This window comes from Gobius niger (genome assembly GCF_951799975.1).
Source record: "Gobius niger genome assembly, chromosome: 7".
In the NCBI taxonomy this organism is placed as follows: Eukaryota; Metazoa; Chordata; class Actinopteri; order Gobiiformes; family Gobiidae; genus Gobius; species Gobius niger.
The window spans coordinates 7,842,086-7,869,417 of NC_136858.1; the positions used below are offsets into that span (position 1 = coordinate 7,842,086).

General features: G+C 44.3%; 1 protein-coding gene across 1 annotated transcript in view; it reads left to right on the top strand.

Moving 5' to 3' along the window:
- atrnl1a (attractin-like 1a) overlaps positions 1–27,332 on the top strand; it is a gene marked incomplete at both ends in the record, with an annotated part of 698,456 nt that overhangs the window by 650,476 nt on the left and 20,648 nt on the right. Inside the window, one exon of the mRNA XM_079559364.1 lies at positions 18,686–18,800. Coding sequence (XP_079415490.1) covers positions 18,686–18,800 — 115 coding nt within the window. The remainder of the gene's footprint in view (positions 1–18,685; positions 18,801–27,332) is intronic.

Below are 27,332 nucleotides of genomic sequence, written 5' to 3' on the forward strand. Positions count from 1 at the left end.
GAGAAACAGCTCCTGAAGATGTCCTGAACCCAATCACCCAGTCCAGCTGACAACGTTTGAACATCTCTACCTTGATGGAACAAGACTGGGCAACTGCGAGCACATAGACATCGAATGGATAAACGTTTGTGCTAGGCCCTGGCAGGGACAAACACCAGTGAAGGAGAGGTCTATTCACTGGTGGAAGTGAAGATGAGGATGTGTTGAGGCTGAGGAAGCTCAAGGGTCTGCTGCTGCAGTGGAGATGGAGCAGGAATGAAGACTCTTTGCTGATTTTGACCCTGGTTGCACATTTCCAAAGTCACTCGTCTCTTTGGAGCCAGGACTGACACCTCGGAGAGCCAGCACCGCGTCAGTCACCGAGGAAAAAGGGGGTGGGCTCCGCGATGAGCCGGGACAGTTGAGTGCCCGCTGGGAGGACATGCTTGGACAGGCTAATCGGCTCAGGGGGACTGTCCAGCACTCAGGGCTCACACTGAGAGGACGTCTGGATTGGAAGACAAGAGGACAGGGTCTACAGACTCTGCTGCCACTTTAAATGTCACAACAGCAGACTCAGTCACCTGGAGCACACGTCCACTGATACTACACAAATATGCTTTCTTTTAGGCAGTTGTTTGGGTTTCAAATGATGACAGGCAGCACATCAGACGTGCAAACACATTCACAGGAACAGAAAAGTGACAGTTCACAGGGTGCTTTGTGGAAACCTTGGAACAGAACACAATTGCTTTTACATTTTCAAAAATTACATTATTGTAAAAAAAAAAAAAAAAAAGAAGCCAGTGTCACAGCTTTTGACACTTCCCTCAGCAGCCAAGAGTCTTTGAGTTCTAGTCTAAGGGATCTGAGCCCTTTCTTCTTTACAAAAGTCTTCCAGAACTGGGCTGCTTCTGAGCTGTCTGTCATGCACTCGTCCTCAGAGGTTTACAATCATTACCCATTTGTAGAAGCTTTTAAACCTCTTGCCCCCCACCTTCACAGAGCGCATTTTATCCAGTTCGGCATTACCCAAATCTAAAACTATCCTGACTGGAGCTTACAGCTGAAAGGCCAGTGTACCGCCTCATCTGAAAGCTACAGGATTGCTCTAAATGGATCTTATTCCTCGCATTGTTGCCATCACTTTTTTACCATCACTATTCTGTCACTTTTTTACCATCACTCTTCTGTCACTTTTTTTTTACCATCACTCTTCTGTCACTTTCTTTTACCATCACTCTTCTGTCACTTTTTTGTTGCTCTTTTGTCACTTTTTTGTCTTGTTTTTGTCGCTGTTTTGATGCTTTTTTCAAGAAGCTTTTAGATCTGGGTAATGCCAAACTGGAGAAAATGTGTTTTTTCAGGTGGGAGTTAAGAGGTTATATTCAGCTTTTTCATAGAATCCATTCCTTGTTCTATCCATGAAATGGCTGTAATACAACCCCAAAGGATTATGGATCCACCCCCAGTATTAACTGCTGGACAGATGTTCTCTTCATGAAATTCTGTGCAGTCTCATTATGGCTAAAAAGTTGTTTTTATCACTGCGGGCCGGGATGGGCCCAATGTATCAGTTAGCTTCAGAGGTTAGCTTGTAGATGCACTTGTTTGAGTGTGAGAGTGTGATGTTGGTCTGTAGAATAAGAATAATGTGGCAGGTTTGTGAATCCGATCACTGTCAAATAAAGATCAGGGAAAACATTTTCTTGAAATTAAATGTCTTTCTCTCCCATAGAGTCGTATTAGCGCCTACTTCAGATGAAATCGACTTCTAGAACATGAACTACTACAAAAGGCGTTTAGTACAAACAAATAGTCTGAAATTGGAGAGTTTTATTCACCTGTAGTCCTTTCTCAGTCATATTTAGTGATTATTGATTTTATTTTTTTATTTTTTTTGTGGGGGCAGAGCTGTTCCTTTCTTCTGACTGCTTCCCTGTGCACCTGTTCCAGACCACTGTCCCAATGAGAAAGAGCACCTGCCCGGTCATCTGCCTCTCTGCCCCTCGGATTTCAGGAGCCAGTGCTGGACTCGGTGGTTCTTGTGGAGATACGATTACTTCAAGGCCAGAAGTCAACCAGCTGACTCCACAAAGGGCTTGACCTTTGAACCTTTGAACTCTTCCTCTCAATAACTGCAAGCTCTGAAAAGCTTGGGCAGAGTAATATCAATACGTCGTAAGTGGATATCTCCACATCAGCTCGATGCTGGACATTATTTTTCAGACATGTCTCGCTGAGGTTATAGTTCAGACTCAATAAACCCGATACCCCTCCAGCCATGTCCCACTAACTGCTCTCTCCTGATCTATTTTTCCAATAGTTCTTTATAAAATGATGACTGAAGCCACGCCGTGCTGCCAACAAGCCAATTTGAGCATTACTCGCTCAGCAGAATCGCGGCCTGGCACTAAGTAGCCCTTAATATTTAAAAAGTAAATAAAATACATTTGAGAGAAAGCGTGGGAGGCGGTGTTTGGCAGCAGGAGTTTGGAGCTGACGAGGCTCTCAGACTCACAGCTCTGCAGCAAACACTCACTTTACACTGCAGCAGCCGTCATACTACTGTGTCACCTTTGGAAATAAGAAGTCAGTATTCATGTTCAACAACAATATCAACTGGACCTGCGTCAACTCATGAGCTTAGTTAGTAAATACATAAGTGTAACCCTCTGTTGGAATTGACAAAGGTTTTGACAGAGCTCAATGTGAATGTGCTGTAACAGTCAAGTCCGTCACTATACGTTCAGTGATTCAGGATTCAAGATACATTTATTTGTCAAACCATGTGAATGGTTTGAAATTATGTTTCTCTCATCCTTGATTGTGGAGTGGGGGGAGGGGGAAGAGGGGGGGAGGGAGGTTAGGAAGTTCTGCTTCCTGATGGCCCTGTGTACGAAACTGTTCCTCAGTCGACTGGAACTGACCCGTAGATTCCCCAGTCTCCTCCCTAAAGTCATAACCTTGAAGAGACTGTGTGATGGGTGCGAAGGGTCCCCTTTGCAGGTGAGACGGGTGGAGTACATGGGGAGAGGGGCTCCACAGATCTTCTCCACTGCTCTCACGATGCGCTGGAGGCTCCTTCGGCAGGAGGCAGTGCTGGCGCCGTGCCACACAGTGATGGAGCTGGTTAGGATGCTCTCTATAGTCCCTCAGTAGAACAACCACACAGTGATGTAGCTGGTCAGGATACTCTCTATAGTCCCTCTGTAGAAGAACCACACAGTGATGGAGCTGGTCAGGATGCTCTCTATAGTCCCTCTGTAAAAGAACCGCACATTGATGGAGCTGGTCAGGATGCTCTCTATAGTCCCTCTCTAAAAGAACCACACGGTGATGGAGCTGGTCAGGATGCTCTCTATAGTCCCTCTGTAGAAGAACCACACGGTGATGGAGCTGGTCAGGATGCTCTCTATAGTCCCTCTGTAGAAGAACCACACAGTGATGGAGCTGGTCAGGATGCTCTCTATAGTCCCTCTGTAGAAGAACCACACAGTGATGGTGCTGGTCAGGATGCTCTCTATAGTCCCTCTGTAGAAGAACCTCACAGTGATGGAGCTGGTCAGGATGCTCTCTATCCTCCCTCTGTAGAAGTTGGACATAACGGAGGCTGGGACTATGGCTATTCTCAACTTGCGGAGAAAGTAGAGACGCTGATTACTCTTCTTGACCAGTGACGTAGTGTGTATGGTAGAGCTTCTCTGTGATGTGCACACCCAGGAACTTAGTGCTGGTCACCCTCTCCACTGCAGCACCGTTGATTGTTAGAGGAGCATGCCTGACCCGCACTCTTCAAAAGTCCACAACAATCTCTTTTGTCTTCTCCACATTTAGAGAGAGATTGTTCTGTGTGCACCACATGGCCAGACTGCTCACTCACTCCTGTAATTTGACTCGTCTCTGTTGCTGATGAAGCCCACCACTGTTGCGTCGTCTGCAAACTTGATGAAGAGGTTTGAGTCGTACTTTGGAGTGCAGTCATGGGTCAGCAGAGTGAACAGGAGGGGGCTCAGTACACAGCCTTGGGGAGCCCCCGTGTTCAGTGTGATGGTTCTGGAGGACAATACAGCCTGTGGTCTCCCTGTCAGAAAGTCCAGCAGCCAGTTGCACAGTGATGTGTTGACCCCCAGGTGGAGCAGTTTGTGTATTCGCTGCTGTGGGATAATAGTGTTGAACGCTGAGCTAAAGTCTAAAAGCAGCATTCTAACGTAGGAGTCCTTTGTTTCAAGGTGAGTGAGGGCTGTATGAAGCGCAGTGGAGATGGCATCTTCATGATGAGGTCGTCACTGTACCTCTGCATCCAACAGAACTTTTGCCCTGTTCACTATATTTGATTTGAACCTGTAGAGCCGACTACACACTCTTTTTAAATATCTGATCGCACAGAAATATCACATTTACTCTGGATTGTGAGTAAATGTGAGTAATGCTTTTCTGGCATTATCATTTTTTTAAGGCTTATTTTAAATATAATAAATATAAACATCTTCATGTTATCTGGATAATTGGTGAGCTAAATTATTCTAATTAGGTGTGAAACACGTGTTTTATCTGCTGTAGCTTCAGCAAGAGATTCAGATAAAGTTTTCTGCTGTGTTTGTCTCTGGCCCGGAAGTAGCTTTTTATTGTGTGAGGTCACACTTAAGCGACAAATTAAGATAAACATTTTTGGAATGGAATGATCATTTGAGTTTATTACTGGCCGAGGACACAGACTGTGACATTAGAAGAGGTAAATGAATCCATGCCAACATACTGTACACAAGGCCAAATGTTCACAAGCCCCGAGCTTCTTCACAAATTTCTTAGTTTTAACAGCAAAAATAATCATTACAAGCAGAGCTGTGTGTTTGAGTGTGATTTCCCTGGATGTGTCAGGAGAACTTGGCTTCTGCTGTGAGCTCTTAATGTCCTGAACGTCCTCCCTGCTGCTCCTGCTCTGTGGAGGTACCAACCAACAAAGATGATGCAACTGAGGCGGGTTTGTGGGCAATAATTACACAATGAACTGCATACAACATAGGAGAGAGGATGGATCCTGTGTTTACACAGATATGAGAGTATGTATCAGTCTGTCCCATGCAGTGCTACAGTGGTGTCAGCCCAGGGCCTGGTTCAGCAGTATGCTGGGTCTGAGAATCTATTAACAAAACTAACCAACCAAACGTACTGTGACATGTTCATCAGAGTGCTGCTGCCCGCCTGTGGACACACCACTCCTGTCCTGAAAGGCATCACTATACCAACACTTCATCATTTCATCACAGATAGCCATTCTCGGTGAACAGAAATCACAATCTGGTTACATTTGAGAACTGGGCTATAGCATTGTTTTTTGGGCCCGAAAACTATGGGAAGAAATAGTGAATTTAAAATCTGCTGCATGTGCATGTAAAGGACATGCAGCAGATGGATACACAATGGTTTCATTTCTGAAGCTGGTACAAAAGGTCAAACACAGAAAAACATGCAGGATTCTCAGATCTCCATTGAAATGAATGGGATTCTGCCAACATGTTCAAAAACAGCACTCACTCTAACGTTTAACCTCTACCAGTGACCAATTCACCAAATACTCCCTATAATATCCAGTTCAGGAATCTCACTGTTATCCAGCCATTTTTGGCTAAAAAGCTAAAGATAGAACATATATATATATATATATATATATATATATATATATATATATATATAATAAAAACATTCAAAAAGGTACTTACACTAAATTAGGACTAATATATGAAATATATATATATAATAAAAACATTCAAAACGGTACTTACACTAAATTAGGACTAATATATGAATATATATATATATATATATATATATATATATATATATATATATATATATATATATATATACTAGCTGAGACCCGGCCTTTGGCCGGGCCTCGCTAGTCTCCACATTTGATATTCTGAGATTGTGAGTGATTACAAAGAAATGTCCAACCCGCACACAGTTCAGCTGTAGACCAGTGGTTCCCAACCCATTCCCAAAACTATGGCCACTACAAATGAGTAAAAGAATGAAGGCAAAAAACTATTTCAAACAAACTGCAATTGGAGTGTTTGATGCACCCGTGCTCCTTTCTTATAAACTACGACAATATTTTCGCTAAACTCGGGGAACAGGATTCAAGAGACAGTGGAATAATTATTGATAAATATTAGGGGTTCAGCTTTAACGGTTTGGTTCACGGTGCAGGACCCGTGGTTTGGTGCATCACGGTATTGTACAATAAAAAAAATAATGAGTAGGTTTTGAACTGAAATAGCCTAATGATCGTTATTAGACAGTATTTATAACCTTACAATCAAATTGGCAATGCGTTCAAAGCTGCTTTACAATAAAATGTACCTCTGGGCTCACAATACGTGAAAGCAAAATAGAAAACAAATGGTACAGCAGCAAAGAAAAAAAAAAAAAAAAAACTACGCAGTGCAGGCCATGCGCTCGTTAAGTTGTAGTTTCATTTTCGCTTTTACTCACACGGAGGATAAATCAGTCGGAGCAGCGCGTTTGATTAGAGGCTCGTTTTTGAGCAGGTTTTGGGCACGCACGCACACACATACACACACGCCCACACACGCACACATCGCCCTGTTTGGATGCGCACGCACACATACATACACACACGCACGAACACACACACACGCGCGCACACACACACCGCCCTGTTTGGATGCGCGCACACGCACGGCAGTCAGATCTCGTGCACTCGCGTTTTTGTGACAGCGGGTTGTCCTCGGACAGCAGCACCACCAACCACGCACACAGTCAGTACTGTCGCCAGGCTTCCTGGTGTTCCCAAACGGTCTCCCATCCCAGTCCTAACCAGGCCCTTCCCTGCTTAGCATCCGAGGAACGGTCTCCCATCCCAGTTCTAACCAGGCACTTCCCTGCTTAGCTTCAAAGTCGGTATGGGAAATAAACATGGCGGCGCCCAGGCGGCGGCCATTGAGATTGCGTTTTCTATAATATATATATATATATATATATATATATATATATATATATATATATATATATATATATATATATATATATATATATATATATACAAAAGCTGCTGAACAGGAGCTGTACAGCTCTGGGGCCGAGAATACAGATACTTATTTATTATTTGAGCATACATTCTGCTCAAAAGGAGTGGCCCGAAGCAAGAAGCTTATTAGCGCCTACCCCCAACTCAACAACAACAAAAGGCTGGTCATGGTTGGTAAGACGGCATTTACGTTAAAGAAGATGACATGTCTGTCATGTACTATACAAACAAGTAATACTGATTACAACAATAACAATGATAATTCTCTGATCACCCTCGACCCCTGAGGCTTCAGTTTCCACAGCAATAATAACAAAATAAGTTTACATGTTGGGTCATACATTTAACCGCACCATTTGTGTTTAGTCTCACTGACTGAAAAGAAGAACTTGTTTCCTTTCACTTTCCTTTCTCACAACCACTGTTTGAACTGTTCATATAATGAACACAACAAAACACCACTACAAGAACAGTTTTTTTTCTTGTAGGATCCTTACAAAGCAAGTAACCATGAAGCATGAATTGGCCTTTCGGCTTTAATGCAGCGCGGTGTGAGATGTTATGGTTATATTACATTTTTTCAGGAATGATGGCAACGTCAGTAAAAGTTGGGGCGACAGTGGCTCAGTTGGTAGAACAGGACGTCTCATGAAGGAAGGTTGTGAGTCTGAATGCAGCTCCTGCAGGTGCACACTGTGCAAGACACTTCATCCTCCGAGACAGTGAATGGGTGAATGGTTCCATGCTGTAAAGTGCTTTAGGCCAAATGAAGGTAGAAAATAGCTGTATAAGGGAGACCATTCACCATCTCTGCTCCTCAAGACGCCTCAGGGCCAAACAAACGTGTCTCTGTACAATCACTAGCTTTACAATCACTAGCCTTACTAAAAGATACATTTTCTGCTATATTCATGTTTTTCATATTTTCCATGTAACAGTAGCACTATTTATCCAGGGTGGACAGGTTTAATGTATATGTGTACAGTATGCAGTGACAGAGTGTAAAAGTACACCAGAGGATTTGAGAGGTCAGGTCATGTTTCCTTTGTTCTGTTTAAACAGATCCACTTTCCAACCGGACACAACAGACAGATACATTTCACTTTTAAATAACATGGATTTAAAGCTGCAATGTGGAACATCTGTTGGAGTCTTTGTAAATACATGTCTCTTTGACATCCTGTTCAAATAGTGCGGAACTGCTATTAACTACTAATTATTGCAATGACCATAGACCATAAAAAATAATAGACAACTCCTCCTCCTCTCCGTTTGCCATGATAACTACGTTCGAGGAGGCAATCATGGCGGATTTACAGACTCCCCCTACCCTGCTGTGATAGAGCATGTTCCTAAAAAGGGCATAACGGCAGGATCTTCACCGTGGACTCGGTCTTCGCGGGGCTTGTAGTTCGGTCTTTTGGTCGCACCATTAGCTCTAATGCTAACGGCCTATCAATCAAAGTCCGGCCCTTAGTATACAACATTTCTAAAATGTACCTTTCGAAAACCTGCCGGGTTTCTTTAATTGTAATTAACCCAGCGTTATCACAGGAGAAATATCTAGCTGTAGAAAGTTCCCCCCCAAAAAATAGAAACCAGGCTTTAAAGTTGTTTTTAACATATCTAAAGTGCAATGCTTTCCAATGGGGGACTAGCGGCGATATGGAGGTGCTACAGCAATGGCGGCGCCTAGTGTTGCGAAGCAGAGCAGCCAGCGGCCATTGGCAACGGCACATGCCCGCCCTTCGCTGATTAGTTGCTTCACTTCCTGTTTGCTCTAGTTACGGCTCTTTACTGGGAGTCGAGTCTTTGGGATCTGTTCATCTTAAAGAGCCGTTCAAAACACTGGCTCTTTTAGTATAAAATTGTAAAATTGCCAGTCAGATAAGTATTTAAATAATGTACAATTACAATGGAACTGATATGCTTTGAAAAACGTGTTTGTGAATCAAATCTTGTGCCACAACTAATAAAAAGAGGCTGCACCGGTCTGACAAATGTGTAGTGCATTTAGCTTTGACTTCAGAGCAAAGAGCTTTCACCTGTGTAGCATTTGGGGGAGGTCTGGGTTAAATTGACTAAAAAAAAGATCAGGCTCTTTTCACAATTGAGATTTGTTTCGAACCATTCACCATAAACATCTTCTTCTGAGACACTGAACAGTGAAGAGGGACCAAGAGCCCCCACACCTGCAGCACGGAGGAGGCGTCACAAGAGGAGCTACAGGAAACAACAAAAGGGACCAACGAGGAGATGGTGATAGACTGTGGAGGGAGCTGTGCAGGAGGAAGAGGAAGGACGAGGTGGAGCTGACCAGTGCAGGACACTACGCTCTGAGACGGGGACAAGCCCAGGAGGCGGTGCACCGTTTCAGATGATCAGAGGAGACAGAGGGCAGCTACAGTTTCTCCATCCTCCAGGGTCATGCGGGTGGAGTGGCTGAAGGACAACGAGATCATCGACCTGGCCGAGGACCTGATCATCAAGCAGGCGCGTCTGTCCGACACGGCCAACTACACCTGTGTGGCCAAGAACATCGTGGCCAAGCGCAAGAGCTCCACCGCCGTGGTCATCGTCTACGGATTTCCCATCAACCAGTGCTCCTCCTGTGACCAAAACAGTGAAGATGGCGGCCGCGACACAACGATCTTTCACCAAAGAAAAAAAAAGAGTGGTGCGCACTGAATGGGTGCTGCTGCCGGATGCTCTCTCATCGAATGCAATTTCTCCATCTGTGAGATCAATAAAGTACCATCTTATCTTATCTTATCTTAAAGAATAACTTTAAGGTGTTTAATAATTTACTATAATGACTTGTTAACTAGAATTTATTAAATCCTTTCCGTAGTCCCTCTGGGGGTAATACAAGTGTTAATGGGATGATTGGGGGTTTCATCTCCCCCTGGTGTCTCTGGTCAGGAAACCACTATTGCAACTTTGCTGTCTACGGTATGGAGGCCCCAATACACACTAATGGAATCAAGAAGAAAAAGCTAACAGGCTAACGGGCAAAGCTAACTGTGCCACTTAAACAGCCAAGTTTGAGTGAAACAAATGATTTCCATTGTGTAATTGGATGTCTCTTTTCTGTCAGCGTAGGATTTACTCTCACTGACAATTAATGAGTTTAAAACACCTGCAATGGTGCTTATGGCCTCTAGGGGCATGAGTTACTTAGTTTTGCTTTAAAGAGCTGTTCAGCTCACTCTCTCCCTTCCGCCTCACTCTCTCCTTTTTGCCTCACTCTCTCCCTTTTGCCTCACTCTCTCCTTTTCACCTCACTCCCTCTCTTTTGCCTGACTCTTTCGCCTCACTCTCTCCCTCTCACTTCACTTTCTCCCTTTCACTTCACTCCCTCCCTTTCGCCTCACTCCCTCCCTTTCGCCTCACTCTCTCCCTTTCACTTCACTCCCTCACTTTTGCCTCACTCTCTCCCTTTCACTTCACTCCCTCCCTTTCGCCTCACTCTCTCCCTTTCACTTCACTCCCTCCCTTTCGCCTCCCTCCCTCCCTTTAGCCTCACTCCCTCCCTTTCGCCTCACTCTCCCTTTCACTCCCTCCCTTTCGCCTCACTCTCCCTTTCACTTCACTCCCTCCCTCCCTTTCGCCTCCCTCCCTCCCTTTCACTTCACTCCCTCCCTTTCGCCTCACTCTCCCTTTCACTTCACTCCCTCCCTTTCGCCTCACTCCCTCCCTTTCACCTCACTCTCCCTTTCACTTCACTCCCTCACTTTTGCCTCACTCTCTCCCTTTCACTTCACTCCCTCCCTTTCGCCTCCCTCCCTCCCTTTAGCCTCACTCCCTCCCTTTCACCTCACTCTCCCTTTCACTCCACTCCCTCCCTTTCGCCTCACTCTCTCCCTTTCACTTCACTCTCTCCCTTTCACTTCACTCCCTCCCTTTCGCCTCACTCCTTCCTTCGCCTCACTCCTTCCTTTTAGCCTCACTCTCTCCCTTTCACCTCACTCTCTCCCTTTCACTTCACTCCCTCCCTTTCGCCTCACTCTCTCCCTTTCACTTCACTCCCTCCCTTTCACTTCACTCCCTCCCTTTCGCCTCACTTTCTCCTCTCATAAGTGTCCTCTAGTTTTGCTTGCTCATGTGCATTTGAATGTGTCATCTTCTGGAATCTATCCAAAAGTATGACTTAAAGAATAAATAAATACATACTAAACCCAAAGCAGCTGGTCCCATTCAACAGTAAAACCTTTTTTGTGAAGACCTTACTTTAAACCAATTAAAGATGACTTTAATCAATGACTGGAATGGTTGGAAACAGCAGGATGACTCAGTGTTGTGTCTGCTGCTTCCTCATCAGGAGTCACAGATTATGTGCGCCTGTTTATTTGTGCTGGTGCTGATTTGCTGACAGGGGAAGCCAGGGTAAACACAGGAGGCTCTAATTAGCCCGCAGAGTGTGCGGCGTTAAACCTGTTACACTCCCACATCAGACATGTACCACACACACTTAGCAGCAAAGAACATGTTTATGAGTCTGTTGTTACATATTTGTCAGGAGGGTTTGTCACGGAGTCGTGAACCTGAAGTGGGGAAATGTCCTGTGCTTGAGGTGTTTTTTTGCGGTCGGCTCAGCCATAGTCAAGTGTCATGGCTGGCTTCTTGTTGAAACACCCATGCAGATTGATATTTTACACAATATAAATCCGGACGGATGGAGCGTGAGATCGACAGACGGATCGGTGTGGCGTAAGCAGTGACGCGGTCGCTGTATCGGACTGTCGTGGTGAAGAGGGAGATGAGTTCCCACCCTCACCTATGGTCATGAGATTTGGGTAATGACCAAAAGGACAAGATCGTGGACACAATTTTTTATTGATTGGTTTATTTATTTTAGTTTCCTTCGCAGGGTGGCTGGGCGCACCTTCGAGAGTGGGTGAGGAGCTCAGCTACCCGGGAGGAGCTAGGAGTAGAGACGCTGCTCATTCACGTCGAAAGGAGCAGCTGAGGTGGCTAGGGCATTTGTTTCGAATGTCTCCAGGTCGTTCCAGGCATGTCCTAGTGGGAAGAGGCATAATAAAAGAATAAAAGATCCGCACAACTTTGTAGCTCCCAAGCTTTTTTAATGCTCACGTCACTGTAGTGACGTTTCGGGCCTTAGCCCTTCTTCAGACGACCTCTGAAGACCTCTGAAGAAGGGCTAAGGCCCAAAACGTCACTACTCGGTGAGCATTAAAAAAGCTTGGGAGCTACAAAGTTGTGCAGATCTTTTATTATTTCTCAATCCTTGATCCTGCACACTTACTTAGACCTATGGATGTGCGTGTCTTTACCCACAACCTAGTGGGAAGAGGCCTCATGGAAGACCCAGGACACGCTGGTGGGACTGTGTCTCCGAGCTGGCCTGGTGTCGCCTCGGGGTCCCCCCAGAACAGCTGGAGGAGGTGTGCGTGGATCGGGAAGTCTGAGCATCTCTGCTGAGACTGCTGCCCCCGCGGCCCGGCCCCAGATAAAGTGGACAAAGATGGATGGATGGACAATATAAATCCAAATACAATCAAATCAAATAATTGTCATCATTGAAAATTGAATACAATTGTCCGGGATTTTATGTAGTGTCCGCAACGGGAATATTTATGGGCCATAGCACTGGCATAAGGACACATACAGCAGGTTTTAATATTTCTATCATTTCACACTGGGGCAATGAACAGAAAAATAAGTGTTTTGTGCCGCATTATTAAAAACAGGCAAACACAAACAGATTTCTTTTGTCATAGTATACTTGTAAAGGCTGCATACTTCATGACATTTTGATTTCTTCAAACAGCACATTGGAAAGTCTAAAGAAAAAACAATAAAATCTGAATTGAAAGAGGGTTGATTTTTCATGTAACTGCACAGTTTTGGACACTATGATTGTGGCCGACCCGTGGGCTTCTTATTCCCTGATTCTCATACTGTATGACCCAGTCTGCACAACAGTATTTCTGATCAAATCCAAGACAGCAAAAATCTGTTTCTATTTGACACTCCAAGTGAATAAAGATAGAAATAATGAAGTGAAGTGACCCCAAACATAACCATCATTCTCTCCTTTCATGACATCATTGCAGGATCTGAGCGTGACAAACTTAGTAACAAACTTTTCATCACACGCGTTAGTTAGAGACAACATTTTCCAGAGAAACAATGTGGTCCAAACATAGAGAACAGCTATTTTTATTTCCTTAAGTTTTAAATTATACTTTTACCCAACTCATCAAAGAACCTTTTTTTTCTCTGGCCACATGTCATCACTTACTAAGATGCGAGATTACTAATTAGGAAAATGCTCGGCCACACTTTCAGAAACGGCTTATGATCCTAAACTCCTGCACATTTGTGGAAAACTTCTTTTTATGACGAATATTTAGCCAATGTAGCTCACAGATACTATATTGTTCTTCCTGGACCCTATTGCCTGACGTATGACTACATGGTTGCATCAGTCTAATGGAAAATAGCCAATGTGAAATATTTAAAGAAAATCCACTTCTATAATCCGAACACAATGACCCTGATGAAATAGGCCCTCGAGCTGCATGAGAATGTCACTGCTCCGTTTAGCTCAACCTCCATAATACTGACTGTTTAAACATGTTTGAATCAAATGATTATGTTACTGACGCATTACCATTGTGTAGTAAAACTACAAGGTCTGTAATGTGTATAGAGGAAACACTTCATGTTTCTCCTTCCATGCCCAAAGCACTAGCCCACAGCCCACACACACATGTCCTGATCACTACATCCTGTACATACATCGGCATGGTTTCTCCTGGGCACTGTTATGCTTGTTCCTGTACTTGTCCCCACTGACCACAGTAATGACCAGAGCCAGTCTCCTGACCCCTGCGGTACGGAGCGGCGGCGGGGTCACACCAGATCGATACGGCTCTGCTCTCCTCGTGGCGTTTTCAGACCGATGGAAATGCGATCTGTGGACTTTGATATGAATATGGCCTCGCTCAGATCATATGGTCCCAGAGGAGAGGAGGGCAGGGCACAGTGGACGCTCTGAGGCTTTCTTTAGACGCCACTGGATTTAAAGGTCTGATATTATACTTGAAGCATGCTTTTAGAACCTCTTTGGAATTCTGTGTCCACAAACCACGGCTCTCTCAAAGCTGGGGAGGTGACTGTGCCACCACTTCATGGTCACGATGTGTAAAATCACTAGGTCTTATTTTCTACATTTTAAATGCTCTGTATTTTGTCATTAAGTTGGGGAAAAGTGAATAAAATGTGCCTCTAAATATCAGAAGACCAAATAAGATTGTAGCTTGTTGTAAATAAAAACAATGGTGTTAGCATCAGCCATTTCATTTTACCACAAAACACTGCAGTGTCCTGTCTGGAGCTCAAAACACAGAGGAGATTTCAAAATAACAACTTTGATGGACCATGTGGGAATGGCATGGATGTTTTGTTATGTTTTTCTTAATATACTTAATACTTAATATGATAAATTGGCTCAGTTCATTTTTCTTATCAAAAATACTACAAATAAACATGCAAAATGTAATTGTTTTAATACAGAGGATGAAAAGATCATTTAAAGGTCTCTTTAAAAAAGAATCCACAATCATCCATAGATTATTTCTTCAATAAACCTTTTTATCTCTCAGACTTTAATAATAACAAGTATAAAGACAGTCTTGCTCAGTGAATAATGCGCACATCATATATTATATACTAGATTGGACGACAGGCAGAGCTCAGTCAGGGCAGGATGTCAACAAACGCTCAGAGAGGACGTGCTCTGTAAAGTTTACCTGGACGATCTGGAGTGAATCTTCTGGTGTGACGTAACATACTGTATATAGCTTCCTCTTGTAAATCATGTGTGGGCAGACGGGCCAGTTCCGGAGCGCAGCAGGCTGTCACTCACTCTGCCGACCCCAGCGTGAAGCACTGATCCTGGGGAGGCTCTCTCCTCTCCTGGATCCTCTCATACCTGTGAAGCTGACGGATCATCCATGCGTTTGACAGATCTCCGTCTCACTAAAAGTGCTGGAAAAACGCTGGGATTGGATAGAACATCGGTAGCTGAGACTGTATCGTGGAGATAAATATAGTACAAAGACAGAAAGGAGGAACAGAGGAGTACATGGTCAGGGCCAGGGTTTGGCATCAAAATAAATAAAAAAAGGCAAAGTGTACTCTATATACAGAGCAATATCAAATACAGTAGAGGAAGGGAAGGGGAGAGTTCAGCTTCCTGACAGCCCTGGATGAAGCTGCCCTTCAGTCAGTTGGACCTGTCACTGATGGAGACTCCACAGTAGGGTTAACTGTACCTTTTATACCGGTAGAAATCTTCCTCATGATAAGAGTGTGTCTCATACCGGTGTGAATGATGACTCACGTGCAGGAAGTAAACAAACTGGAGCGCAGGACGAGAGGGATGCTGTGTCCGAAATTAGTAGATTGGTAAGAGGTCTTACGCCAAACCGGATGTGTGTCAGCATCCGCCATGACAAGAAGCTTCCGAATTGGGCTGTCAGTTAGGAAGTAGTTATAATAATAATAATAATAATAATGCATTTGTTTTATATAGAGCTTTTCTAGACACTCAAAGACGCTTTACATTGCACTATTTGTTCACTCCATACTCAGTGGTGGAAAGCTAGTTGTGCCACAGCTACCCTGGGGTAGACTGACGGAAGCGAGGCAACCAGTCTGCGCCATCGGCCCCTCCGACCACCACCAACCACTCACTCACACACTACATTCGACTTTATTTTACGTAGTGTACAACTTTGACGACGATTCCAAAAATCAAACGCAAAGAAATCAATCACAAACTTGCAAAATTAGCCCCAATTGCGATATATGTGAGCAAATAACAGGCCCAGGTGTTCAGCCCTGCCACACCTGTGGAGGAACTGAACGTCCAGCTGTGCCAAAGGCTCTCCAAGCGCGCTCTGTGCTATTACGCATCACACTTCCCCAACCGCAGCAGCAGCCACAATTTACCGCTCTCATATTAAATTATATTATATGGGTAAGCTATAGGTTATCGCCATTTTACTCACAACAACACCGATACCAAAGCATTACTTACCATTGATGTCTTTGTGAGTCCTTCTTCTCCTCCATATGTGTCACTGCCAACTCCATAAGCTCTCCTATCACTTCCATCGCTGTCCTCAAACGTCCTCGTGTTGTCAGACTCCGTGTCACCCGTATGTCCGGTTGTCTGGTGACCGCGGCGAGCCTCGGATCCACGCCGGGTTCCAGTGCATATGATGCGGATAAACTCCTCTCGTCATCCCGGCAAAGTCAGGCCTCGGCTCCGCTGCTGTTCTCCACAAAGTCCTGCGTCTCTTTCAGAGTTCCTCTGGAGAACGTGCAGCCAAATGTCCTGATGAAACTGAGGTCGTTCATTTCTTCGCAGTTTCGTCATTTTAAGGATAAAAAATATAAAACATTACAGCTGTGTTTAGCTTGCGGGTTTTTGAACTAGATTTGATGAACACTAGCTCTGTCCAATGAAAACACGTGAATCAGCTTGAGGGCGTTTGGGCAGGTGAGCCTGTGCTCTGATTGGCTGAAGGGTCAGCTATGTCATAATGTCATATCCGGTAGTTTGTCTTATCATCTTTATATCATAAATAAACATAAATAAACTGCAGTAGACGTCTTATATGGTCGGAATTCAGGGATAAGACAAACGACCACTTGTGTCGTATGGATTTGGAGGACTTGTTGGGATTAGTTGTTAGTGTTAGTGCTAAGAGGCTACAATTTGACGGTTTCGGACGCAGCAGGAGAGCTGGTCCAAGCGTCCTCAACTTTGACATCTTGTGGGACCCTCCAGGATTTTGATAAAGACAGTGTCGCATCCCCAAAATAACTCATCTGATCGACACGAGCATCTCGCCTTCTCTCAGGTCTGTGTTATGACAGATCACTTTTTCAAACTGTCGAAACTCGCCTTTCACACCAACAAATATTCCCAGTCGAAAAAATTGGGAGGCTGGAGTGCTACTCGGATGTAAAAAGTATAAGTTTAGTCTTTTGGGTGCTCTTCAGTGCAGGGATCCGTTTTAGCAAAAAATCAAACAAACTGAGGCACTCCTAAAAATATTAAAAAGTATTTTCAAACATGGCTAGATTAGGTAAAATTGCCAACGCGTTTCGGCTCTAGGCCTGCCTCAGGGCGATATATATATTCCCAGTCTGTGGCGGGGCGAACAGGGACATGTCCGTGTTCTGCAGCTTCCTGTTGTCCTTACAAAATAAAATCCGTCAATGTCCCAGAAGCTGGGAGAGTTTTACTGTGAAAAGAGTCAGACAGAAGAATATCACTACGACAGGAACAGCTGATTACAGACTATTAATGATAATAATCATAACAATGGAATGCATTGCACTTTACAAGCCTGTATTACCAAGTTTCTCAAAGTGCTACACTGGAGTTCATTCACGCTATACTCTGTGAGCTAGTGTTGTTGCCATAGCTGCCCTGGGGTAGATTGACAAATGTAACCCCTCCGACCACCACTCACTCTCTACATTCAGCCTGGCTTGGTCTCCCATCCAAGTACTGACCAGGCCCTTCCTGCTGACCGGATCAGATCTGACGGGTCAGGCAGAGCAAAGGCTGTATGGCCAGTACAACCACAACTCAGACATGACAAAGGGAATAGGTTTAAGAACTTTAATAAATCAGTGAATTTAATTGTATCATGAAGAGGAAAAAGGAGGTCAGAGGCACAATCGACTTTCAAGTAAAAAATCCTTTATTGTCGAGGGACACCAACGCGTATCGACCGATTAGGTCTTCATCAGGGCAGACAGAAAGACTATTCATGCACAGGTGCTATTCATAGTCACAAGTCACATGATGAGTCATAGATATACAATCTTGACTAGCTTGTGATGTGGAATGCATTAGAGTTCATCTATGGAGAAAACACCAGCTAATGAATACATGGTAGACACATCCAACTACAACCAGAGATGTCAAAAGACATCAACATTAAAGGCCAAGTCAAATATGGAATATCTTAAGTTACCAAACAGAGCTTTGATATTGTGCATAATTTGATATTGAAGCATATTTCACAGGTATCACGGGACATCTCCTCTGTTCAAAGCACTTGTAGCTCTTCACCTTACTCCTCTTTTTGCCATGGATCGGCACTTCCTCTGTCTTGACTCTTCTGGTAGAGCACAAAGTCCGTTCATTTAGGGGAGGATGAGGGACAATGTTAAAATCTGACGTACAGTGGTGATTTGTGTAAAATGTCCAATGTTAATTTGCACCAACAAGTCAACCCTGCTCTGTTTCTGTGGGTGGATTTGTGTCCGTAACTGATCTTCTCTTGACGTCTGCAATCCTATGCAAACTAATACGAGTCAAATCGCAGCAAACATGTTCCCCAGTTCACAAAGACTCAATAAACATGCAGATGCACAAAATCACCACAACCCACAAGATAAAAAACACAAAAACATCTTTTCATTTCATGTTTTTCAGAGCAGAGAGATGAGGGAAGAGAACAGTGGATTTTCTGGGTAGTGCTTTGTTGGTGAAGAGGAGGAGCTGGAGAGGCTGACAGTTCTGCTGCTGCAGTGGCCACAGTCAGCTGGTACATGTTTGTGACTGTAGTGTTTTTGTGTTCTGTGTGCGGTGAACAGGGGGTGCCCAGGCCCGTGGCGGTGGAGCCGTGTTGGGGCAGCCGAGTGGGAGTGCTCACCCTGCTGCTGTACATGCCCCGACTGCCCTCAAGGATCTCCCCCCCAGGACAGTCAGGTATAGACATAAACATCCTGTCTCCTTCAACCTTTTGGAACCATTCACTCGATGTTCATGTTTGCAGGTGTGACGTTAGTATTGAAGAACTATAGTCTATTATGTAGGATAGACAGGTTATTTACATATGGGTTGAAGAAAGAAAAATCTGCTTTTCATTGCTCCTTTCCCCATTACCACAATTACATGCTAACATATATGGTTATAAACCTGATTTTCTATGTGCCACTTGCATGCTCAATGTAAATACAGATGGTATCTGACCTTTGGGCACACTTTGAAGATGTAAAAGTCTAGTTTTAGCAGGTGAGTTTTGTGATTTATAATCATGTTTGAACATAAGTAAGTAAGTGTTTTATTGTCATTGTACAAGCGTGCAATGATATAGTGTTCAGGTGTCAGTCCTGAGCTGCTGTGGCTGAGCCGCTCTGCCACTGTTCGTCAACCTGACCCGCATGACCTTGGAGGATGGAGAAACTGTAGCTGCCCTCTGTCTCCTCTGATCATCTGAAACGGTGCACCGCCTCCTGGGCTTGTCCCCGTCTCAGAGCGTGGTGTTCTGCACTGGTCAGCTCCACCTCCTCCTTCCTCCTGAAGAGGCTCTAGGTGCCTCTTCAGTGTCTCAGAACAAGATATTTGTAGATCTTAAATGGGTTTAGCTGATAAGCTAGCAGTTTGTTTACCTTCAAATTCTATCCTCCAAACCAGTGGCGTGCACAGACAATTTGAGGGGCAGGTGCTCAACCAAGACAAAAGGGCAACAATGATCCACTGGGCTGTTCATGTTCCTGTGCTCCTCACACAGATGCACAGTGTCCAGACCAGAACCCAGGCACCTCCTCCTCTCCCTTCTGTCTCCTTAGCTCACGTCACTCTGCTCTGGCCCTGGTCTACGCTTAGCCCTGACTTAGTCTGAATAATACAGCTCATTGTCAGACCATTTTATAGCGCGACAAAACAGATCTGCTAAAGTTACTGACTTCTTACCGCTGACTCTGTCCGGACGGTCTCGACACGCGCGGCGGCGCTGACGTCCTCGCCCCGTCGGCCCTCTCGTTTCCTTTCCCCTTAATAATCCTGTCATGTCGCACTGCCTCGTTCATAAAGTTGTCGAATTTACTTAGTTTACTTTACTCCCGCGTCTCACAGAGATGGGCTGTACCATCTTCTCAAACGGGGGAAACACGGTGACAGCACAGCTGCCCTTCTGTGATCAGGAGTGTCAGCTCTGCCGCGGCTCGAGAGTCAGAGGAGGAATGAAGCGCGATTTGAAGTTGCTGAACATTAAAACTGTATTTTCAGCACATGTTGGCTCAGTAGGGCAAATATCTATGAACAATAAATGAAATATTACTTAATATTGGGGAGCGGAAAAAAAAAAAAAACAGGTCTTGAGAAGGGCACTGAAAGGGCACAGGGCAAAGGGGCAGGTGCTTGAGCACCACCTGGGCTCTATATGTGCATGTCCCTGCTCCAAACCTCCACAAAAACATGGTAAAGATGTACAAAAGTATCCAGAAAAACAACGCGGAGCAGAAATCACAAATGCAGCTCGCTGAAAAGGGCAAATAATTCAGCTGCACCAGGAGAGAGGGAGGTCACTTCCTGTGTTCATGTTGCCATGACGAAATATTACAAATATTAGTGCAGAACGGCTAAGAACATCCCAACAATGACTCATGTCCGCTCTTCGCCGATTGGTTCCTCGTGTTTGCTCCACCTCAGAACGCAGTTGATGCCACAGTCACCAGACTCAGTCGCTGGTACAGCAGAAAAAGAGTCACAGCCTGGTTGGTCAAGCAGATGTTTCACTCCAATAAGTTTGAGATGCAAATGTATAACATTGTGTGAATGACTATCTCAATCAAGTATCATTATTCGTTGGTAACGCGCTCCGTGTAGGGCAACATGTCTCCGAGGGGCACCACAGTGAAGCCAATGTGACTGAATCACATTGTACAGTATTTGTGGGACAAACAAACAATGTCCCCTTTCAATGAGAGCGATGAGGAGTTATGTTATGTGTGCCAATGCAACCGATAATACAACACATGTAGGAATCTCTACATGTGTAGAGACAAAGGTAGTACATTCACTGACAACACGTCAGTGTCATGTAGTGTTCTCCGGTGCCTGTGCTCACAGCGGCAGTTGAGAAAGAAAAGAAGGCCACAAACTATTAAACTCTATTATTTTAATTTGACAAATATTATTGCTGTCGTTTCAAGAGTGTATTTAGTTTGAATGAGGTACCCCTCCTCCATTTTTTTGGGTGGGGCTCCACTAAACATTTCCCCTTTGGGCACCAGAATGGCCTGTTCAAACTTAATAGCTTCTCTAACCTGCAACAGCTGTGTCGCCTGTTCATTTGGTGAAGATGCCTCTGTTTCTCAGTCTTTTGTTCTATCTTTCATGAGTACAACTATTGCACATACACAACATGTATTAGCGTTTGATTTTGTGCCACTAACCAGCGGAGGTGACTGCTCCATGTGAGCTGTTAGTGAGCTCTGCTTTTGCCTTCATTGGCCATAATTGCTGTCTCTTTACAATGCAGTGTCATCTCACTAAGTGGGTCTGCATAATCACTGCATACCGCTGTGCCGCTCTCGCCCTGTGTTTACTACAGGATGGCCAGCTGTCTCCATTGTAAAGCCCTAATGTGTTTTTCATGATTAACTGTAACGCAGCTCGTGTGCTTTCTGATGGTGCATTTGCTACAATCTCTTCAAACAATTGTTGAAACTATTAGTAAATCCTGTTAAAACGATCGTACTGGTTTTAGTTGAGTTTTCTCCTCTCTGGGTTTACTCTTACTGCATCACCATTGTCACCAGTGCAGTGGCAGCTGGTCCATTATGGGCCTCTCCTGTCAATCTATCCAATGTGTGAGTGAAAAGGAAAGGATATTGATGAGCTAGTTCAAGAATAGTAATGTGTAGTCACTGTATTGATGTGGGCTATAAGAGAGGTAGGGAGATAATAGTTTACTTTATCTGTGTAAAACCATGTCGTAACGGATTTTGCTGGAGGTAGCGTTACGATGTTAACTAGCTCAGCGGCTTTACCTACAGACAGTTTTGTCCCAGGACGTGGACATTTGATGGAGAGGAGATTCAGGACCTCAGAGGAGCTGCTGGGGGAGGACTTACCAAAACGAAAGACGTGCTGTTATTTCTGACCAGATCATTTGTCTGACAAAAATACACATTTAAATAGATCTGGACCTAATTCATGAAATCAAAGCGTAACCTGAAAATAATGCATATTGCCTTTGTTCTGTTAAAGGGGGGGTATTATGCAAAATCGACTTTTTCAAGCTTTACATCATGTTATTAAGTCATTCCCTCATTAAAACCATGCCTGAAGTGTTGCCTTAGCACATTCACGTATTTTCGAGTAATCTGTAAAAACTCCGATGGCGGCCATTTTAGGGATAAAACGCCTGATTCCTTCAGGAAACGCCTCCGACCTCCAGGATACGCCTCCAACCTTTCGTCACCAGCCAAGTAACCAACCACTGCTCCTCAGCAGAACCCCCTCCCCGCAGTGTCTAGCCCTAAGATGTAAACAGAGTCATCATGGAGGATTAGCTTCATGTGTTGTGAACCGGAGCCACAGCAGACTTTTACAAAGACACACATCAGTGTTTCTGTTACCTAAACACCCAGGATTAAAACCGGTGACAAGAACACTTATTTCAGTGTCTGGTTCTGCGCTGGGAATGGCTTAGGGCCTTGATGATGCACAGAGCCTCCGGAGAAAGCTAATGCTAAGCTAAACCTCGAGTCATCACGTGAAAACGAGAAATATGCACACATAAAGTCAATAAAACCACCACACACATAAAGAACCGTTTAACAATGATCACACACGGAGCCTGGCTTGTTGATTTGGAAGTTTATTGCTCACATTTCATCTACAATGGGTCATAGCCGAGTGGCTTTCTCCCGGAGCTAACAAGCTAGCCGCGACAAGCTAACGGGAAAATTCACTGAATACAAGCAGCATATTATGCATTGAAAACGTCACTAAAACAGGCAACTGCTTGAAGCAGCCTTTATGATGATGACACACGGAGCCTGGCTTGTTGATTGTGTAGTTTTCACATTTCATCTACAGTGAGTCGTAGCCGAGTGGTTTCTCCCGGAGCTAAGGCACTATTAGCCGCGACAAGCTAACAACCTTCACCTTCACAACATTCATTGAAAACAGGCAGCATATTATGCACAAATAACGTCAATAAAGCAGCAACTACTCGAAGCAGCCTTTACGATGATCACACAATGAGCCTGGCTTTACACATTTGTGGTTTATTGCAGACTTTTCATCAACAATGAGCTGTAGTCGATTATAACAAGCTAACGGGTAACCTCGAAAAACCACTGTCCACCTGCACAGATAATGTCCGTCTTTGAATCGTATGGGCTCCTGCAGATCCTGGTGTCGTCCATGGGGGTACAGTTAGAGATCCATAGGGCATGGCAGATGCAAAGAGATAGCCTCCAAACAGCAGTTATTTTTCAGGCAAGAGCCCCGTCCAAGCGTCCGGTGTGGAAGGTTTGTCTCCAAATAATATCCTGTGTGGCCATTGTTCACAAAGTGATAAACAGTAGCTCCTTTCCAACAATAAAAATTAAAATGCACCGATCGTAGTTTCAATACAGTTGAGACAACGAGCGCAGTGTTGTGATGCCACAGACAGCGTGTGGAGGGGGCGTGTCGGAAAGGGTCAGAGGTTCTTAAAGAGACAGGGGCCTATTTCAAGTCATTTGCTACCGCCATTTTGAAAGAGCAATTTTATACAAGGCAGTTATTCTAATTTACTGCATTTACAGACCAACAGAAGGTTTCGTCATCATTGTAGTGTGCTATAGACTGGTGCTATGTGGCTGAAAAAAGCATAATACCCCCTCTTTAATAGACAACAAATAAACACAAATCAACAAAAAAATATGTATAGTGATTAGTTTTGCACTTTTAATGTATTGTCAGAAATGTGTCCTCCCCAAAGCACAAATTCCGTGCATGCTCCTTTATTGCTTAGTTATGATTTTTGGTGATATTCTTCATTAAAAATAATAAAATTAAATGCCTCAGAGATATCCTAATTTCTTTTTGAGGGTAAAACAATGTTAATAAGTATTATTTAATATATAATTGAAAGTAGGTCAACAGCCCCCCCATGGTGTTCACATCACCAGCCGCCACTGCACGAGTAAACGTGTATTTGATGACGAACAATGTGTGGTGGGGCACAGTGTTGATGTTGGCGTAGCTCTGAAGCTCTCATCTTCACAGGAGCCATTGGGTTTGGTTTACAACATTCTCTGTGTTTTGAGGGAGAGAAAAGGCCGTCATCAGCATTCATGTGAAGTGTAGACTGTGTGATGAGAGGCCAACAGAGGGATGTCAGGAACTGCGAGCACTCTTCTGTGTAGGGATGGGAACTGAGATGTTTTTATCCATATCAATGCCCTTGATCATTTCTCTCACCGACCTGGTTCTTGTATCGATTCCAAATGAAAAACAATAGGCTTTATAATATGTGCATTCCTGTTGTAGTTTAATATTTCCAATGTATTAACCCATAGCAACCTCCTTTCAATCAGAGCATTTACAAGCTCTTTTGTAAAATGGTTATTAAGTTAACAGGATTTGAAATTGAAACGTTTCTTTCAGAGGTTCAGGAGACACTTGTTTCTCTAAAATGTTCGTTTGACAGGAGAGCGCCCCCTGCTGCTTCATCAAATTGATTAAAATTGTAATTGTCCACACTGAGAAAAAATAACAAGATGTGATGTTTTATTTTGACAAATGGCCCAGCCCTAGAACAACACTGACAAACACATTCTACGGTATGATCTTCTGCAGTGTTCCTTCAATGGACCTACTCATCATTGATACACTATAAATGTCATTCTGTGGTGAAGTGGAAAGGAGCAGGGAGAAAAACTGTACCTCTCTGTACTTCTCTGTACCGACATGGCTGCCACAGACCCACAAAAGGCCATGGCCACAGAAACCTTGCCCTTGTCCTTCGTGAAACAATTTGCTTGTGACTATGTTGGCTCTGCACAACAACAATCACTGCCTGCTGTGATTCTATGTTTCTGCCCACAAACACAACACGTGTGCCGTAGTGTTTTTTTCTGCACCCTCGGGCCACTTTGGAGACACTTTTGGTTCACACAGGAGGTTCATACAAGTCACGTTTTAGAGGAAACATGAATGGCCTCGCAAAAAAGGACATTTTCCCGGAAGATAATCTATGAATTGAGAATTAAGGTGAGACACTGCAGGTAAAAACAAACATTTTTCATGCCAATGACAATATTTGAAGCTAGTTTTGTACCTTAATGTCCTAGTTATGGCAGAGTAAGAATAAGACTAAGCTAACTAACCTTTGCAATGCTTATTTGACACATTTTGTCCACTTGAGCTGGAGATTTCTTCCAAAATAACTAAAACATTCATTCATTCAACATCATTTCAAACGGTTTCATTCGGAAGTAGCTTGGCCTTCCCCGTTGCCAGTCCAATTCACCTCTGTTTGGAAGGAACATCTTGAAGCTTCCTATGAAAAGCATTAGTTTAGGCTACAAACTGGAAAAGGTCCATCTAGTCATGGTGCTGGAAGACTCGGCTGATCCAGTCGTGAAAAAAGCCAAACCAACTGTTTTCATTGGACGAAAATGGGATGCATCACAGGCAGTTGGCCAGGGGAACATCCACAGTATAATCCAGTAAGTAAGTAAGATGTGGTCAAAAGCCAATGAGACAGAGTGGAAAAAGATGATTGTTCTGGAGGTCACAAAGGAGGAGGAGGAAGGCTACAGGCTCAAAGCAGTGAGCCAGTCTGTGCAAGGAAAATGGACGACGTGGGAGGGTGTTTTGGAAAAGACCATCACTTGGGCAGAACCGTGAAAGCTGCCCCAAGAAAGGTTAAGCTTCCAGATTAGGGCTACATACGACACTCTTCCAAGCCCACAAAATCTGCATCTGTGGTATGGCACGGAAGAGCTTTTTCAACCTGTGGCCGCCAAAACCCAGGCCTCCATCACATCCTACATCCTACATCCATCCGACACAGGGTCGGTATGGATGGCATCATGACAGAGTCCTGCGAAAGTTGGCTGAAGTGATTGAGGTACGCAGGCTCCAAGTGAACAAGGCCAAACCAACATCCTCATCTTGTCAGCCCATCCAGTTCATCAGGCAAGGAGGAGAAGCACTCAGCAGCTTGGTTCGTGACAGGTCTCTCTTGCCACCAGGAGGGGAGTGGGAGCTGAGAGCAGATCTCGGCCGGCAACTGAAGTTTCCTGAGCACATTGCCAAAACAACGCTTTGTCCAGACATCGTACTTTGGTCGAACTCCTCCAAGTGTGTCATTATGGGAGAACTGACCATACCATGGGAACACGGGATGGAGGCAGCGTTTGAGAGGAAAAAGGAAAAGTATGCTGAGCTTTTAAGCAGGATGGAAGGCGCACATTTTCCCAGCAAAGGTCGGCTGCAGAGGCTTCACTAGATGTTCCACTCAGCAGTTCCTCAAGACGTTAGGGATCAGAGGACCCATCTTGCAAAAGGCAATAAAAGACCTGGCAGGAGAGGCGGAGCAGGGGAGTTTTTGGCTCTGGCGACACAGGAAAGACAAGTCGTGGGGGGAAAACGGGTCCTAAGGCAGCTGGGGGGGCAGTGGGGAGACGTCCCTACTGCTGCTCCACCACCCAGAGATGTTCCAGGATTAAAGGAGTGAAACATCTATGAAGGGTGGCTCCCGGCTGATGACCCTGCAGCTGTCCAAAAGGCAGTGGCGGAAGTGCATCAAGCAGAAATGCTATGCAGGTGGTGACACCTGTGCCCAAATCCTTTGTGGGAGACGGAGAAGATAAGAAGAATATTCAAGCGCATGCACAGATGTTTTCTCCAAATGAGGTTTTTATTCCACTCTTGAAACAACTTCTCCACTTTAGTAGCTCCTACAGACTCTACAGTTTTGTAATTAACAATATTGTGAAGGTTTTGTTTCTTAATTTTTTCCTGCTCTTTTAAAAAATTAAATATGATTCAAAATGCCCGTTGGAAAATAATCGTTGTAACTAAGGCTATATTCAGACTGCAGGCTGAAGTGACCCAACTCCCATTATTTTGCCCCTTGTGACCTGTAGCTTATCTTTTCATGACAGTTTGACTAACAAAGATCCGATGTTTTTAAATGCAACCCAGGCCACTTGGAGATGTCCTAAATCCAATACGTATCTGATCTTCTGCGACTTCAGTCTGAACGTCCACTCGTACAGGTCGCATTCATCGGTGCTCTACAGATTCCATTCTGCATGGACGTGAGTGGACAGTAAGTTACCACCATGGCCGAATTCCACAGAGACACATTTCTCGTTACCTCATGCTCCTCTAAAGTTCATAGTCCAAAAAAACTCAAATGGTCTCTCTTCCTTCTCAAAATGATTGGGTTGTTGATTTGTTTAGCTTCCCAGAACGTTAACATTGCCAGATCCGCAGCACTGTTTC